This window comes from Chrysochloris asiatica, unplaced genomic scaffold, assembly GCF_000296735.1.
Source record: "Chrysochloris asiatica unplaced genomic scaffold, ChrAsi1.0 scaffold00310, whole genome shotgun sequence".
NCBI classification, from domain to species: domain Eukaryota; kingdom Metazoa; phylum Chordata; class Mammalia; order Afrosoricida; family Chrysochloridae; genus Chrysochloris; species Chrysochloris asiatica.
This window is the reverse complement of record NW_006408828.1, coordinates 1900835-1917654: the sequence shown is the minus strand read 5'-3', so window position 1 is coordinate 1917654 and position 16820 is coordinate 1900835. Positions and strand designations below refer to the sequence as shown.

The 16820-nt window shown below is 47.8% G+C and overlaps 1 protein-coding gene across 1 annotated transcript in view; it reads right to left on the bottom strand.

Annotated features, from left to right (window-relative positions):
- Positions 1-16820, bottom strand: part of FADS2 (fatty acid desaturase 2) — a 42705-nt gene that overhangs the window by 12784 nt on the left and 13101 nt on the right. The window contains exons 2-5 of the mRNA XM_006875002.1: positions 14641-14751; positions 13175-13372; positions 12962-13063; positions 4146-4271 (exon numbers count right to left, since the gene is read on the bottom strand). Coding sequence (XP_006875064.1) covers positions 4146-4271; positions 12962-13063; positions 13175-13372; positions 14641-14751 — 537 coding nt within the window. The remainder of the gene's footprint in view (positions 1-4145; positions 4272-12961; positions 13064-13174; positions 13373-14640; positions 14752-16820) is intronic.

Sequence of the window (16820 nt, the reverse complement as noted above, 5' to 3'; positions counted from 1 at the left end):
GTAGAAGAATTGATGGATTTCAGTTCTGGTGTTGGATGAGAATATTGAAAGTTCCATGAACTGCCAGAAGAACAAACCAACCTGTGTTGGAAGATGTGCAGCAAGAGTGCTCCTTGGAGGCCAAGATGGCCAGATTTCATCTTACCTACTTCAGACATACTGTCAGGAGGGACCAGTCACTGGAGAAAGAAATCATGTTTGGTAAAAGGGGAGGGTCACAGGAAAAGAGGAAGAGCCTCGGTGAGATGGATTGTCACAGTGACAGCTTCAATGGGCTCCACCGTAGAAATGATTGTGAGATTGTCGCCAAGAACGAGCATTGTTTCATTCTATTGTACATATGGCGTCTATGAGTCAGTACTGATCAATGACACCTAACAGCAACAACAATCTAACTGAGGTCAGTGGTTCAAACTTACCAGCCACTCCTCAGAAACCCTACTCAGGGTTGGAATCAACTCAAGGGCACTTAATAATAGCAACAAATCTAGCTGCTATTTCATCACTCTTGGTCTCAATTGTTCCATCTGTGAAATGGGGTGGTAGCTCCTGCCTGGAGTATTAGACAAGTACTAAGTGCTGGCACACTTGGACAGTGCTGGGTCCCTGCACTTTGCTCAGTAAGACTGTGCCTTCCTCCCCATTGAGAAAGGAGACCCCTAGAGGTCTCTGCTACTCCAGGACAGTCCCCGTCATACACAGGTGTAGTCCCAGGCGCTAAGGTCATGAAGTCTCTGTGTGACACAAATAGTTAAATGTTCAGCATGAAAGATTGGTAGTTCGAGTCCATCCAGAAGTATGTTGGAAGAAAGGCTTGGGGCTTTACTTCTGAAAAGTCACTCATGGAAACCCCACAGAGCATAGTTCTACTCTGACACGCATGGGGTCACATGATTTGGAAGTGACTCGACAACTGGTCAGAGTCCCTGGGTGATACAGTCTCCATGCCTGGCTGCTAAGAAAGGTTGGACATTTAAGTCTCCACCTGAAGGTGCCTCAGAAGAGAAACCTGGCAATCTATTCCCAAACAGCCAGGCATGGAAAACCCTGTGGAGCACAGTTCTTCTCTGACACATACAGGATCACTACGACTCAATAGCAACTGGGTTTTGGAGCCTCAGAAGAGAAGGGGCTGGGAGACACGGTACTTTGACGCAGTTAGCCTGTGGATAAGGGGCTGGTGGCTTGCTGTGGCCAGATTCTAAGTAGGAAACGTTGGCACACACAGCGCTCGTCTTGAGCAGAGACTTCATGTCACCGTGTCAAGGCTGATCTCAGGGGACTTGGGCCAGTGGCTGAGCGAGGAGGCAGGGCTGGTCCTCCTGTGGTCAGCCTTTCTACAGTCCACAGGGCTAGGTGTGGATGAGCTGAGGGGGTCCAGGGCAGAAGGGGACCTTTCAGCTTTGGAACCAAATATCTGTGAGACAAAAGTGAGGGAGGCAGGGATTGTCACATTGTGACATATCCAAGTCCCTTCCTCTTGTTGTTGTTAAGTGCCATCAAGTCAACCTATGCACAACAGAATGAAACACTACCCAGTATTGCGACAACCTCACAATCATTTCTACATTTGAGCCCATTGATGCTGCCACTTGCCAATCCATCTTGTTGGGGGTCCTCCTCTTTTTCTCTGACCCTCCACCTTACCAAACATGATATCCTTCTCAAGTGACCAGTCCCTCCTGACAATATGTCTGAAGTGTGAAAGATGAAGTCTGGCCATCCTGGCTTCCAAGGAGCATTCTGGCTGTACTTTTTCCAACACAGATTGGTTTGTTCTTTTGGAAGTCCATGGTACTTTTAATATTCTCCTCCAACACCATAACTCAAATGCATCAATTTTTCTATGGTGTTCCTTATTCACTGTTCAACTGTCACATGCCTATGAGGTTACTGAAAAGATCGTGACTTGGATCAGGTGTATCCTAGTCCTCAAAGTGACATCTTTGGCTCTTCAACACTTTAAAGACGTCTTGTGCAGCAGACCTAATGCAATGCGTTGTTTGATTTCTTAGTCACTTGCATGAGTGTTGATGGTTGATCCAAGCAAAATGAAGTCATTGACAATTTCAATTTTTTCTCCAATTATATGAATGTTATTTGTTGGTCCAGTGGTGAGGATTTTTGTTTTCTTTACATTGAGGTGCAACTCAATGTAAAGAAAACAAAAGGCTGTGGTCTTTAATCTTCCTCAGTAGGTATTTTAAGTCCTCTTGGCTTTCAGCAAGCAAGGTTGTATCATCTGCATATCGCAGGTTGTTAATGAGCTTTCATCCAATCTTGATGCCATGTTTTTCTTCATATAATCCAGCTTCTCTGATTATTTGTTCAGCATATGGATTGAGTAAGTAGGATGAAAGAATACAGACCTGGCGCACACCTTTTTTAATTTTAAACTATCCAGTGTTCTGTTTAAACAACTGCCTCTTGGTCCAGGTACAGATTCTTCATGAGCACCATTAAATGTTCCGGAATACTCATACTTCGCAATGTTGTCCATAGCTTGTCATGATCTACACACTCGAAAGCCTTTGTGTAGTTAATAAACATCTTTCTGGCATTCTCTGCTTTCAGCCAAGATCCATCTGACATCAGCAATAATATCCCTCATTCAACGTCCTCTTTGGAACCCAGCTTGAACCTCTGGAAGTTCTCTGTCAATGCATGGTTGCAGCCATTTCTGTATTACCTTCAGTAAAACTTTACTCGCATGGGTTGTCAATGATATTGTCCGATGATTTCCGCATTCCATTGGGTCACCATTCTTTGGAATGGGCACAAACATGGATCTCTTCCAATCAGTTGGCCAGGTAGTTGTCTTCCAAATTTTTTGGCAGAGATGAGTGAGTGCCTTGAGTGCCGCATCACTTTGTTGAAAGATTTCAATTTTTATTCCATCAATTCCCTGTGCCTTGTTCTTTGCTAATGACTTCAATGTATCTCAGACTTCTTCCTTCAGGATCATTGACTCTTGATCATATGCTAACACTTGAAATGATTGAACATCGACCATGTCTTTTTGGTACCGTGACTCTGTGTATTCCTTCCATCTTCTTTTAATGCTTTCTGCATCTTTCAGTATTAGTGCTCCAAAAGAACTATTTGCTGTTTTTGTTAAGTGCCATCGAGTCAGTTCCGACTCACAGTGACCCTATATAGGGTTTCCAAGGAGCGGCTGGTGAGTTTGAACTGCCGACCTTGGAGTTCAAACAGACTGGGATCAAATTGGGAACACCGATTCAAAGAGTTCCACAGGAAGCTTAGTGGGCAGTGGGTTTATGTGAATGGGGAGGAAAATCTTGGAGATGGAGACTGAGAATCATTGTACAACTTGAAAAATAATCATCAATGTCACTGAATAGCAGCTGCAGACATTAGAGAATTCATGTTCTGTTGTGCATATTTTTTCAACAACAAAAATCAATAATATAAATACAGTACAATGCTGCAACCCGGTCAGTATCATAGCAACTTGCAAGTATCCACTGACAGACATGGGGGCTGTGTATGAGTTGCACTGGTGGGAATCGAACATGGGTCTAAGAATTCTACCACCAAACCTCCAGTTTCTGCCCAAAGTAGAGGGAAAATTGACTCCAGCTTAGCAGGAAGGGCTGGTTGCAGGGCGTAATCTTGGTCTCCCAGCAGGCCAGCTCACATCCAGAAAGCCTTACTTGGACAGTTGGAGCCTTCCTCAGGGGGCTCCTTGGGACAGTCTAGTCAACCTGCTCCACAAATAGGTGATAAAGCAAGTCCTGGCAATCTAGTTCTGAAAACAGTCATCGTAAACCCTGTGAATCACGGTAGTCTGACGCGCGACCCTGGGGATGGCGTAGGACCAGGTAGTGTTTCGATCCACTGTGAATGGGGTCACAGTGAGTGAAGGGTCAACTCAACGGGCAGCTGATGAGCCACAACTAAGAAGAAACAAGCCAGGAGCCACTCCTCCCTGACCACTTGGACAAGGAGGTGCAGCCATTATTTAAGCCTGAGGCCGTTCCACACACATTTCCCCTGGAGTTATCTAGGGCGTCTAGGAAAGGTTTCTGGGTGGTCAGATGTGGACGCATCCAGCTGTGCATACCCAACCTGGGAGACTCCCCACACAGGCCAAACACTTCCCAAGTCCACATGGCTCGTCCTACCTCAATGGGCTGCCACTCGCCCAGGACAAACACGTGGAGCATGTTCACATCTGGGTCCTTGTGGAAAATGTTGGGCTTGGCGTGATGCTGAAAGTGGCGATGGTTCCACCAGTTGGCCGAGGCACCCTGTGGGAGAGGGGATAGGAGGTGAGCAGTATCTTTGGCCATTCATCGGAGCTCCCCTTCAACAGGCCGCTGCCTCAGGACCTGTTTCCAGCATCCAACACTCAGCACCGACTTCTCCAGGAGCCATGGTGCCTCAGGCAGCCAACTGGCCAACCCCTGTGACCAAGACTACAGAATGGATTCAAGCCACTCCATCCCACGAGGTCTGAGTTTCCTCAGTCATAAAATGGTGACTGCAGGTAAGGAGAGCTGGTGTTGGATTGCATGGTGAGAGCATCAGCAGGTGGGGGTGGTCTCTGCCTCTCAAGGAGACCCCAGAGGGTCCTCTTCTACACTCACTGCATGTCCTCTAGGCTGGCTGTCATACAGGAAGACGGGCTTTCAGGACAGTAATAAGTAGCCTTCCTCATGTGAACCACTAATTCCACTCCTAGGCACATACCCAAGACATGAAAATAGATCCACAAAAACTTGTAGACAAACGTGCACTATAATACTATTCACAATCGCCTAAAGGTGGCAACAACCCAAATGTCCATTAATTGGTGAATGAATGGATCAATAAAATGTGGTATACCCAATAGGGAACTATAGGATCAGCACTGGTCTGTGAACCACAAGGTTGGCAGCTCAAACCCACCAGCTGCTCCTTGGAAGCGCTATACCAGGTTGTTATGAGTTGGAACCGACTCGATGGCACTGAACAACATGCCCAATAGGAAGCCTGGTGGTGTAGTGGGATAAGCATTAGGCTGCTAACTAAAAGATTGGTGGTTTGAAACTACCAGCTCCTCCTTGGCACAAAGATGAGGCAGTCTGCTTCTGTAAAATTTAAGCCTCTTTCTCTAATCTCTCTCTCTCTACACACACACACACACACACACACACATATATATATAAAGGAACTCTGGTAGCGTAGTGGTTATGAATTGGGCTGTGAACCTGAAGATCAGCAGTTCTAAGCTACCAGCTGTTCCATAGGACAAAGATGAGGCTTTCTGTTCCTGTAAAGATTTACAGCCTCGGAAACCCTGTACAGGGTCGCTATAAGTCGGAACCGAATATAACACCATAACAACCCTGTGGAGCAGTTCTGCTCGGTCCCATAGGGTCGCTGTGATTGAGAATGGACCTGAAGGCTGCCTTGGGTCTGTTTATACAATAGGATAAAATCTGGCCATAAAAAGGAATGAAGGACGAAGATCTGCTACAAGGATAAACATGCTGCAAATTGAAAGAAGCCAGATACTACAGACAGCATTTATATGAAGGGCCAAGAAGACGAAAAATCAAGAGAGAGAAAGTAGACGAGAGGCTGGCTAGGGTTTTCAGTGGTGAGAATTTGGGGTTTGATGGTTAAGATGTTTCTTTGTGGGGTAGAAAGATGTTCTAAATTTGACATAGTGATGGCTGTGAAGACACCAAATGCCAGGGACTGTATAATCCTTCCATGGGTGACTTGTGAGGTATGAGAATTTGTGAGGTATCTCAACAAAGCTATTGAAGTAAAAGTTAGATGGTTGCTGCTCTCTGAGAGTTCATGGTGACATCCAACAGCCAGACACACTACTGTGAGAACAGTATTGAAGGTACGATTCCCCAAAACAAAACGAGTCCCTGAGTGGTGCAGATAACCGAAAGGTTGGAGGTTCGAGTTCACCTACAGGGGCCTCAGAAGGGCTGGCAATCTGCTTTCGACTAATCAGCAATTTAAAATGCTACGGAGCACAGTTCTATTCTGACACATGTGGGGTCACTATGAGTCAGGTCAACTCCACCACCAACTGGTGTGAGATAAGCATGATGTGGCCATTTATTTCTATCTCCCACCTCAAGCCTTTGACACTTTTGCTGAACTGTGTCTCTCCACAAAGTTGCTCAGTACCATATAGAAGGAAAGAGACTCAGGGCTTTATGGGGGAAATCTCACTGGAGCAATGCTTTGTCTGAGGGGCCGGTCATTTGCTACAACAAGTATTGCACTTGGGTGATGATGCTTTTAGCATAAATGTGGGATCTGAAGATTCTGCTTCCAGACACCAACAGTCACAGGTAGAGAGAGCTGTGAACAGCTGTGGACTCAGCGATGAATTCAGGCCCTGCGAGCAGTTTGGTCTCAAAACCAGTCAGAGCATAAATATGTCAGGGGGTGAGAGCTTCAAGGACTGAGGAACCAATCAGAAGACACAGTAAAGTTTCAAGTCTTAAGGGACAAGCACCCTGGGAAGAATCAAATGGAAGTTGTCAGCACAGAGAAGTTGAAGGACAAGGCAAGTTACAAATAAGAATAATGATTAGAAAATACCCAGAAGTAGGTGCTTGTTGGATGAATAAGCAAAGGGAAGAAAGGTGGGTCAGGAAGACCACTTGCAATAGGTCGAGGTGAGGCAGTCACAAACATTTTGTGTCTGTGCTGTTTTCGGCCTGATTCCTGGTAGTGTAAATGATTTGCACTTGACTACTAAAGGAGCTCTGGTAGCGTAGTGGTTACGAATCGGGCTGCGAACCGCAAGGTCAGTGGTTCGAAACTACCAGCCGCTCCGCGGGAGAAAGATGAGGCGTTCTGCTCCCGTAAAGATTTACAGCCTCGGAAACCCTGTACAGGGTCGCTATGGGTCGGAACCGACTCGATGGCACATAACAACAACAACAACAACTCTTAGTGTAAGGAGCTCTGGTAGCGTAGTAGTTACAAATCGGGCTGAGAACCTTAAGGTCAGCAGTTTGAAACTACCAGCGGCTCCACGGAGGAAAGATGAGGGACTTTTTTTTTGTTGTTTCTGGGCTTCTATGAAGATTTACAGCCTTGGAAATCCTATACAGGGTCTCTATGAGTCAGAACCGACTAAGCCATACAACCACCAGCACCACCACCTGCTGTGGTGCTGTAGGATCAACATTGGACTGTGAATCACAAGGTCAGCAGTTCAAACCCACCAGCCACTCCTCTGAAACCCTATACAGGGTCACTATGAGTTAGAACCAATTTGACAACAACAAACTACCTATAAACAATGGACTGCTTCAGGCAAGGTTGGTGGTTCAAACCCACCAATCATATTGATTCTGACTCAGGGAGACCCATGTGGTAGAATGCAGGGTTTTCATGGCTGTAAGGAGCTCTGGGTAGCATAGTGGCAACAAATCAGGCTGCTAATCTCATGATCAGCAGTTCAAAACTACTGTTCCGTGGGAGAAAGATGAGGCTTTTTGCTCTTGTAAAGATTTACAGCCTCAGAAACCCTGTACAGGGTCTCTATGAGTCGGAACCGACTCCACGGCACACAACAACAACAACAATCTTTACAGAAGTGTATCGCCAGGCCTCTTCTGCGGTGCTGCTGGGTGGGTTCGAGCCGCCAGACTTTCTGCTTCCAAACTGTTTGCATCACATTGGGACCCAAGAAACCTCTCCAGAGCTCAGTCCTACTCTGTAACAAGTGAGGTTAGCTCTGAGTCGGGATTGAATTGAGGACAATGGGTTTGATTAGGTTCTTTTTCTGCCCGGACACCTTCTTGTCTTCATCAGCCAAATCTTCGTTTCTCCTTCAAGCCCTGTCTATCCAGGGACAATGACACCCTTTGTATTCCCAGGTTGCCTTGGGGCTGCCTTTGCTCTGGGCCCGGGAGGAAGTGATGACATGACACATAGCCCTTGCCCTCAGGGAGCTTCCGACTGGTGAGGGCCAGTCCAGTGTCACACCAAGCTAAGATGGAGCTGAGAAGGAGAAAGGAAGAGGGCAGTTGACAGAATCAGAGAAGCAGAAGGTGACCAGAGAATACAGGAGAGCAGGGATTGTTCTAGACACCAAACAAGGGTAACATGGTGAGCCGGGGACCCAAGTGCATGTCTCAGAGTCTGAAGCAAACAGACACCCTTAGCTTCAATGGAAACAAACTCACCAATAATATTTTTTAACTCTTATTTTTTTGGTCATCTTGTTTTCATGCTGAGAAAACTGCCGTGTTTGAGCATTTCTCTCAACTAAGTGACAATTTTAATTAATTTTTGATGCATTTAAGTAAGTAAAAGTATATAATACAGTCTGTTTGGGCATAAATAACTTACATTTAAACTTAAATAGGGTAATTCTTAATACATTGACTAAATATTTCTCAACTACTTTAATGTTCTGGAAAAAAATACCAACCATTAAAAAAAAAACATATACAAACCCAAACCACCGAATTCACTGTGGTGGAGTAGAACTGTCCTATAGGGTTACTAACGCTATAAATCTTTACGGAAGCTGATGGTCTCATCTTTCTCCCGAAGAGCAGCAGGTGGATTTGAATTGCTGACCTTTGGTTAGCAGCAAACACTTAACCACTGTGCCACCAGGGCTCATATATATTGTTCTTTTTATATCAAGTTCTTTTTAAAGCTTGGTATTTATCAAAACTTTTGATATTTTGTTCATTATGAGTTTCTCTTGTTTTTATTTTTTATTTTTAATATATAGCATTAAATCACTATTTGGCATCCATCAATAGATAAATTGTTGTGAAATGTCAAAGTCAGTTCCAACTCACAGCAAACTTGTATATTTATAGGGTTTCTGAGGAGAGGGTGGTGGGTGTGAACCACCAGTCTTGAGATTAGCAGTCCATTGTTTACACTACAGCACCTCACCAGAACTCCAACAGATGAATGGATAAACAAAATGTGCTCTATATAGAGAGTGGCACGTTGGTATTGTTGTGAAGTTCAGTCAAGTCGGTTCCGACTCAGTGACCCTGTGTAGGGTTTCCAAGGAGCTTGAACCGTTTCCAAGGTGGGCTTGAACCGCTGACTTTGTGGTTGGCTATCCAGAGCTAATTCGACTGTAAAAATGACAGCCAATAAAACTCTATGCGCAGTTGTATTCTGGGGTCTTTATGAGTAGGAATCAACTGGACACACAGACAACCAGCCCCACGCCCGCCACCAAGGGGGTAGACAGGGAAGGTGAAGTTTTTGTTTAGAGGCACTGAGTGAAGTCCTTTGGAAAAAAAACATAGCAAGACTATTTATACAAATCATTGGAATGAATCAAATTATATGATTTGTTGAATGTAAAACTGATGATCTGCTCTGAAAACTTGCCCTCCTTAATAAAAAGCTTGAAAGAAATCAATCGACGTATTGCCATGGGGTGGTAGCGTAGTGGGTACGAATTGGGCTGTGAACCTTAAGGTCAGCAGTTCGAAACTACCAGTCGCTCCGCTGGAGAAAGATGAAGCTTTCTGCTCCCGTAAAGATTTACAGCCTTGGAAACCCTGTACAGGGTCGCTATGGGTCGGAACTGACTCGACAGCACATAACAACAACAACAAGACAATAACAAACAGAATGGCCGCACAATCTAGAGAAGCTCATCAGTGTCCCTGATTCAGACATGCAGAAACTGGTGAAAGGCGGAGTGTTCTGCTGCGTCAATTTCTACCACAAGTAAAAACCCAAACCATTATTAACTGGACTGCTGTAGGTTTTGGGGTCCCCTGAAATTCTGCACACTAGCTGAGTGACTCTCGGCTCCCCCAGTGAAGCTGCAGAAAGGTCAGTGTCTCCCCATACAGATACGTACAGTCTAAAGGGCGTGGGTGGCTCTCAGAGTCAGAATTCAAAGGCAATGCCCTGAAATCGCGGGGTCTATGCAGCTGTAAGTGCTGGAAACTGATTGGGAGAAATGCCCACAAGACAAGAAACAGCCCAGAGGGAAGGGGGAAATCAGGATATGAAGAACTGAGGCATGAACGCCTTCTACACATAGATTGACCATGTAGACCTGACCCTGAAGCCCCAGGCACCCTGCCCACTGCCCGAAGTAGCTTGTGAGAACATCTTAGTTGGTGAGAGAAGGGAACCCAGGCTGACAGGCTGAACTGTGGAGCCACCAGGGCCCCGGGGTAAGCTGTAATCTTCCAGGAAGCCTGGCTCCCAGGTACATCAAGGACATAGCTAGCAGGCTTCTTGAGCCAAGTCCCCTGTTTCCCATCATTCCAGGGTTCTGATGTCACAAGCAGACATTCTGCATGGCGGTCAGTCCTCTCTGTCGGCCTTGTCTTCCTGTTGACACAGACGCTGTGCTCTAAGGCACTTGGGGACTGAGGGCCACGGGGTGGGAAAGGCTGTCCTGGGCCCAGCCCAGGCTCTGGGAGCAGAACAGAGCCCATCTTTGTTGAGGGTGGGGGATACCATGGGTCTGGAGTAAAACGTTACTTTCTAATTCTGAAGAGAGTCTTATCCAACAGAAAGGATCCTTACACGAAACAAAGAGCTCTACTATGCAGCACCCTCTGAAACGCTGGGAAGAAGCCAGCTTCTCGGACTGATTGGGGCTCATGGCCAGGCAAACTGCTGGCTTCCGACTGGCCACTGGCTCCTAGGGGGGGTTCACCCCAAAGCTGAGGGTCCAGCGCAGGCTGCACAAGGGTGACACTTGGCTCCCACAAGCTCCTCTCTGCCCGGATGGGGTTCTAAATGGCTGGCTGCTGTTGAACCCATTCCGACTCAAGGCGCCCCCACGTGTGCAGAGCACATCTGCCCCGAAGGCCTTTGAAGGCTGTGACCTTTCAGAAGCAGATTGCCAGACTTGTCTGACATGCCTCTGGGTGGGTTCAGACCACCGACCTTGGCTAGGAGAGGAACACTTCACTGTTTGTGCCAGCCAGGGACTCCTAAGGCAGGCTTTGTGGTGGTTGTGGTTAGTAAGCACCAACTCATAGCGACCTTCTGTGCAGCAGAAGAAACCACTGGCGCGGCCTGCATCATCCTCCCAACCACTGCTGCGACGTTTGAGCTCGTTTACATCCGGCTTTTCCCGGGAAGCAGCTCGATGCCGCTGGGACAGGAATGGCAGAGATCAGCACAAGATCATCGGTAAATCCAGCTTCTCTTTGTACAAACCTGCAACGCTGTACCGCTGCTACAGGTCTGCCCCCTGACCCCCGTCACCCGCCACAGGATGGTACGAGCAGAACGACCTCACCCGCTGATTTTAAACGGCACAGTGGATCAGATCTGGAAGGACTTTGGTACTAACAGTACGTAATTTTCAGACCCTACGTACTTTCAAAAAATAGTTGAGACAGCTGGTGAGTTACGGGACTCAACCCTGATGGCCCAGTGTGCTAAGTGGTGGGCTGCTAACTCCAAAGTCAGCAGTTCAAACCCACCAGTCACTCCTTGGGAGAAAGATGAGGGTTGTCTGCTCCCGTAAAGATGTACAGGCTCGGAAACTCTTATGGAGCTGTTCTACTGTTCTGTAGGGTCTCTCTGAGTCTGAGTCGCCTTGATTGCAGTGGGCTGGGTTGTTGCTATGGTAAAGGACTCATCTGCAGCAGAATCACTCCTCTACAGATCAAAGCCTATATGGCATGTAATGGGAGGGGAGGATAAGAATTGTCCACCAAAATTTAGACTAAGGAGAATCGCTGTTAGAAAACCTGGCTTTGCACTCCCCTGGCCCTCAAAGACAAAAAGAAGAAGCAACCAATTCAGCAAACAAAATTCTAACCAAGTTGTTGCCGAGCCGATTCTGAATCACGCCAACCCCATGATCCAATGGCTCTGCCCTTTTTGAAAGCAAATTACCAGGACTGTCTTCTGGGACACCTGTGTAGATTTAAATGGGCAACTTTTCAGTTAGTAGCTGAGCGCTTAACTTTATGCCTCCCAGGTAAATAACTTACATTACCCAATGAAAGGAAGCATACCAATTCATTAAGAGAAATCGCCCCAAATTAAGGACTCTTAATAAATTAGATAAATTCTAGGATTATTATTGTTGTTGTTAAGTGCCATCGAATCGGATTCAATGCATAGCAACCTTGTATAGGGTTTCCAAGGAGCAGCTGGTGGGTTTGAACCGCCAACCTTGTGGTTCAAAGTCCAGTGCTGAGCTCATCGACCTCTTACACAAAGGACACAACACCGCTCCCATAACCCACTGCCGTTAATTCGATTCTAACTCATAACGACCTTATAGGACAGAACAGAAAGGTTCTGTAGGGTTTCTAAGACTGCACGCTTTCATGGGAGCAAACAGGCTCATCTTTCTCCCTCGGAACAGCTCGTGAATTTGAACCATCGACCTTTCCGGTTAGCAGTCCAATGCTTAAAAACACTACTCAGCCCTGTGCAACCCGCATAATCAGATGACTTTCACTGGCTGATTTTCAGAGCTAGATCACCAGGCTTTTCTCCCTAGTCTTAGTCTGGAAGTGCTGCTGAAACCTGTTCGCTATCAGAGCAACACAAAAGCCTCCACTGACTGCACAGACAGGCCTGCTGCCTGGGACCTGAACCTGGGTCTCCTGCATGGGAGGCAAGAGTTCCACCCCTGAGCCACAAGTGTTCCCAATCATTCTTTAGATGATGGTGGTGATTTGGGGCCATGGAGTCGGCTTTGACTCCTAGCCAACCTGTATAGGGTTTCTGAGTAGTAGCTGCTAGGTTTGAACCACCGATCTTGCGGTTTGCAATCCAGCACATTAACCCACACCACCACACCAGGAGTCCAATTCCTTAGATAAGGGGCATCAGCTGAGTCAACAAAAGAGGCATGTGCTGGGCTTTGTAACTAGTGAGGCCACACTGTGGTTCCCGGGCACAGAGGAACAGAGGGGCTCTGCCGTGTCTCAGAGCGCAATGAACGGTACAGCCTCACTCTCTACCCCATGGGACACCCAGAGCTGCTGATGTTTACCTTCAAGTGGCCAATGACGAACTTGTGGACTATGTGATTCCATCTGGACTTCTTGTAGACAGAAAGATGGCCATAATCATGTTGCAGCCACCCGGCTTGAGCCTGAGGAGAGAGGGCCACAGATCCCATCACCGAGTCCGTCAATACACCCCTACAAGATGGAAAGGAGGAGCGGGCAGGCTCCTGGAGACAGCTGAGGGTATCACGCCTCACCTGAGAAGTAGCAAGGATGAAGGCCGTGACCAAGGTTGGAATCCAACCATTGCCAAAGTAAGAGACGATGAACCAGGCGATGCTCTCCATGACAACAATGTGGGCCAGGTGGAGGAGGAAAAACAGGTGGTTGGTCTTGAACAGATTCATGTCCTCCGCTGTCTTCCTCAGGGCCCGGAAGTCCTCGGTGATCTGAGACTGTCCAACAAGAGCCCAGGGAAGGGAGTCAGTCACCATTCCCAGCCAAGCCTTGGACAGCGACAGTGGCTGCCATGTGCCTTGTTACCGGCATGGCCCTGCCCACACCTGGCTCCATGGCAGGGAAAGGGTTTGACAGTGATTTTGCTTTTTCCCCTCCTCCACTGCCTCTCTACCTGTGGACTGAGGTGAGAGAGATACAAACAGGATAACGTGATATACAAACCCCAAAGTGAGAGGCAAGCCAGGAATGGCTCTGGAGAAATGGTTGTATTGCTGGGAAGAAGAGGGAAGTGAGGAGGCAGGGGCAGGCGGAGACAAAGGGACACCATCACGGGCCTCAGGGGGCACTGTCCTGCTCCTGCGTGGGTGGAGGAAGACTGAGCTGGGTGACAGGCAGGGAAGGCGCTCTCCCGGGATGAGCAAAACAAGGTTAGGAAGGGGAAGCCTAGATGAGGGTTGGGGAGGATCAAAGGGGATGGAGAAGGAGGGATAGAACCTGGAGGTCACTTGAACAAGGGGTGAGGACCAAGGTATAGAGGGAAGGGGAGAGCAGCATGTGCGGAATGGCCTGAGGAAGACAGACACCATGGGGAGGCCACTGGACAATACTGAACCCCTGTGCCCAGTCTGGCTTCACCGAGATGCCATTCCCACTCCCAGGTGAATTATTTGGAGGGTGGTGGTGGGGGTCAGCAAGAGGAGGCAGCGCTTGCTGGGAGCGGGAATGAGAGGAAGGAGCTCTGAAAGAATTATCTTCCTAAGGCAGAGCCAGCCAAGGGGCCCAGCTGTCTGCTGGTACCAAGGTAGGCACAACCTCAGGGAGATAGGTGAAGTGGGTTTGCACCATCGCCATGAGCAGTGAAGCAGGGATTCCCATGGTGCCAGCTTCAGTCCTGCACCCTGGCACCACTATAGGGTCATGGGCCTGACACAGACCTGCACACGCTGCTCATGAGGAGGAGGTTTTTGGGAAGGGCCATGTTACTCCATTGTGGACCAGGAGCAAATAGCTAAGGAGTAGTGGTTCCTTCTGAGAGGTGCTTCCTGGCGGCTCCCTCGGGCCCTTCCCCACACAGCAGCACTATCTGCTGCCCTCTTGTGTTTCTCATGGTCTTTCTCCCAGACCAGCAGCTGGCACCTTTGTGAAAAGGGAGGGAGGGAAGAGGAAAATGGAACCCTGAGCAGGACCCCTTCTCCAAGATGGGCACAGAACCTCCCACCCCCACCCGGGGTCCCCTCCTTCCTCAGTCCCTGCCCCAACTCACGTTCTTGCCACGGTCCTGGCTGGGCTCATCCGGGGCCAACTCTCCGATCAGCAGGGGCTTCATGAACTTTTGTACAAAATGCAAGTTGGGGTGGAAGGCTCGGAAGGCATCCTGGGAAGCGAGGGGTAGGTAGTGAGGCTGGGACCCACTGCTGCCTGCTCGTCCCTGACTCCTTGGAGACATCACATGGGAGGTCCCTCAATCCAGCCCCGAACACTCTCTCCAGCCAGAGCCCTCAGTGCCCACCTCCAGTGGCACAGTGAGGTGTGTCTCAGCCCTGATGTAGGCTCACTGGGCTCCTGACAAGGGATTGTGCACAGCCGTGTGGCATCTTTGAGGGCGTAGGGAAAAGGTGCCCTCCAGAGAGACGCGCCTGGCAGGCACAGATAGAGCCATTGTTCCTACCAGACCAGGAACACCACAGACACCATTGTTGTTGTTGTTGTTATGTGCCGTGGAGTCGGTTCCAACTCATAGTGACCCTGCACAGGGTTTCCGAGGCTGTAAATCTTTACAGGAGCAGAATGTCTCATCTTTCTCCCGTGGAACTGCTAGTAGTTTCGAACTGCTGACCTTCAGGTTAGCAGCCCGATTCGTAACCACTACGCTACCAGAGCTCCTTACAGACACCATAGCATACACCAAATCAATACTGAAGATGAATCCCTCATGGAAAAGGCATTTTAGGATGTAATGTGAAGCCAAACCAAACAAAGCAAGTCCCCTGACCGAAACTATCCCTGGCGGTCACCCGTTAGCTAAATAACAGATTTGGCTTATAAAATAAAGACTTTCCCCCAAGGTGCTACACTCTTTTAAAAATGCATCTACATGCAAAGGGCACAGAAACCAAATGACTGGAAACAGAACCACCCGAATGGGGTGAGTGCTCACACATAAAGAAAATCGTAACCGAGTCTGAACAATTTGTGCACCGGTGCTTAAGTTAAGCAAGAACTTAATTTGCTGTGTACACTTTCACCGAAAGCACAAGAAATTCTTTAAAACAACAAAGCAAATACAAAATTCTCTTCCCTTCCTATTCTGATCCCAGCCACCCAAAGCTAGATCAGAGCTCACAAGTTAAAGAACAAAGTCCTCGAAATTAATGGTCAGCCCAAACCAACCACAAGTTTGGGAATTCCCAGGACACCCTCACTCTGGCCTGCTGGCCCCACATTCAGTTCCCTACTAGTAGATGTGAAGGTCCTGGTTGTTATGTGCCGTCGAGTCGGTTCTATGAGGGTAAATACACATTCTTCTCAAAAATTTAATTTCATCTGACGCATTTTTACTTTAGAAAATTGTTGTTGAAGTCATTAAGTGCCATCGAGTCGGTTCAGACTCAGAGGGACCCTGTATAGGGCTTCTGAGGGGCAGCCGGTGGGCTTGAACTGCTGACCTTGAGGAGCAGCCCAGTGCTAATTCTACAATGCTACACCAGCTGCTTTGCAGGATGTGACAGGCTGCTTTTGTAATGATTATAGCCTGAGAGACTTGATGGGACAGCTCTTCTTTTGTTCTATAGTGTCAGAATGGACTTGCAGCAGTGTGTTTAATTTGGATTTTTATTTGAGCCATGATGGATTGGATAGTTAACCCTTGAGGGCAGCTGACACCCACTATAGTGGTGGGTCTTTCTGGTCTAGCCAGCCCCCACCCAACAGTCACTTCGTTATTGTTGTTGGTGGTAAGTGCTGTCGAGTCAGTTCTGACTCATAATGAGCCTATGTAGAGTTTCTGAAGCTGTCAATCTTTGCAGGAGCAGAAAGTTGGGCTCGAATCGCCAACCTTATGGTTCACACTCCAGTGCTTATCCTAGAAAGCCACTGTGCTCCTGTGGCCTCATTAGCATACCTGTTATATAAGGCATGGTGTGGAGCCCTCATCAAATGGGGAATTCGCATGATTTTAGAGGTTCTCTTTGAGGAATCAAGGCCAAAGAATAAATTCCAGAGGTAAAGTTCAAACCCCAAGCCCACTGCCATCAGTCATTCCAACTCCTAAAGATTCTCCCTACAGGACAGAATAAGATTGCTCCATAGGTATTTCTGAGCAATCGAGCAGCTAATCCCACAGTCAGCAGTTCGAAACTACCAGCTGTTCCATGGGAGAAAGATGAGGCTTTCTGCTCCCGTAAAGATTTACAGCCTCGGAAACCCTGTACAGGGTCGCTATGA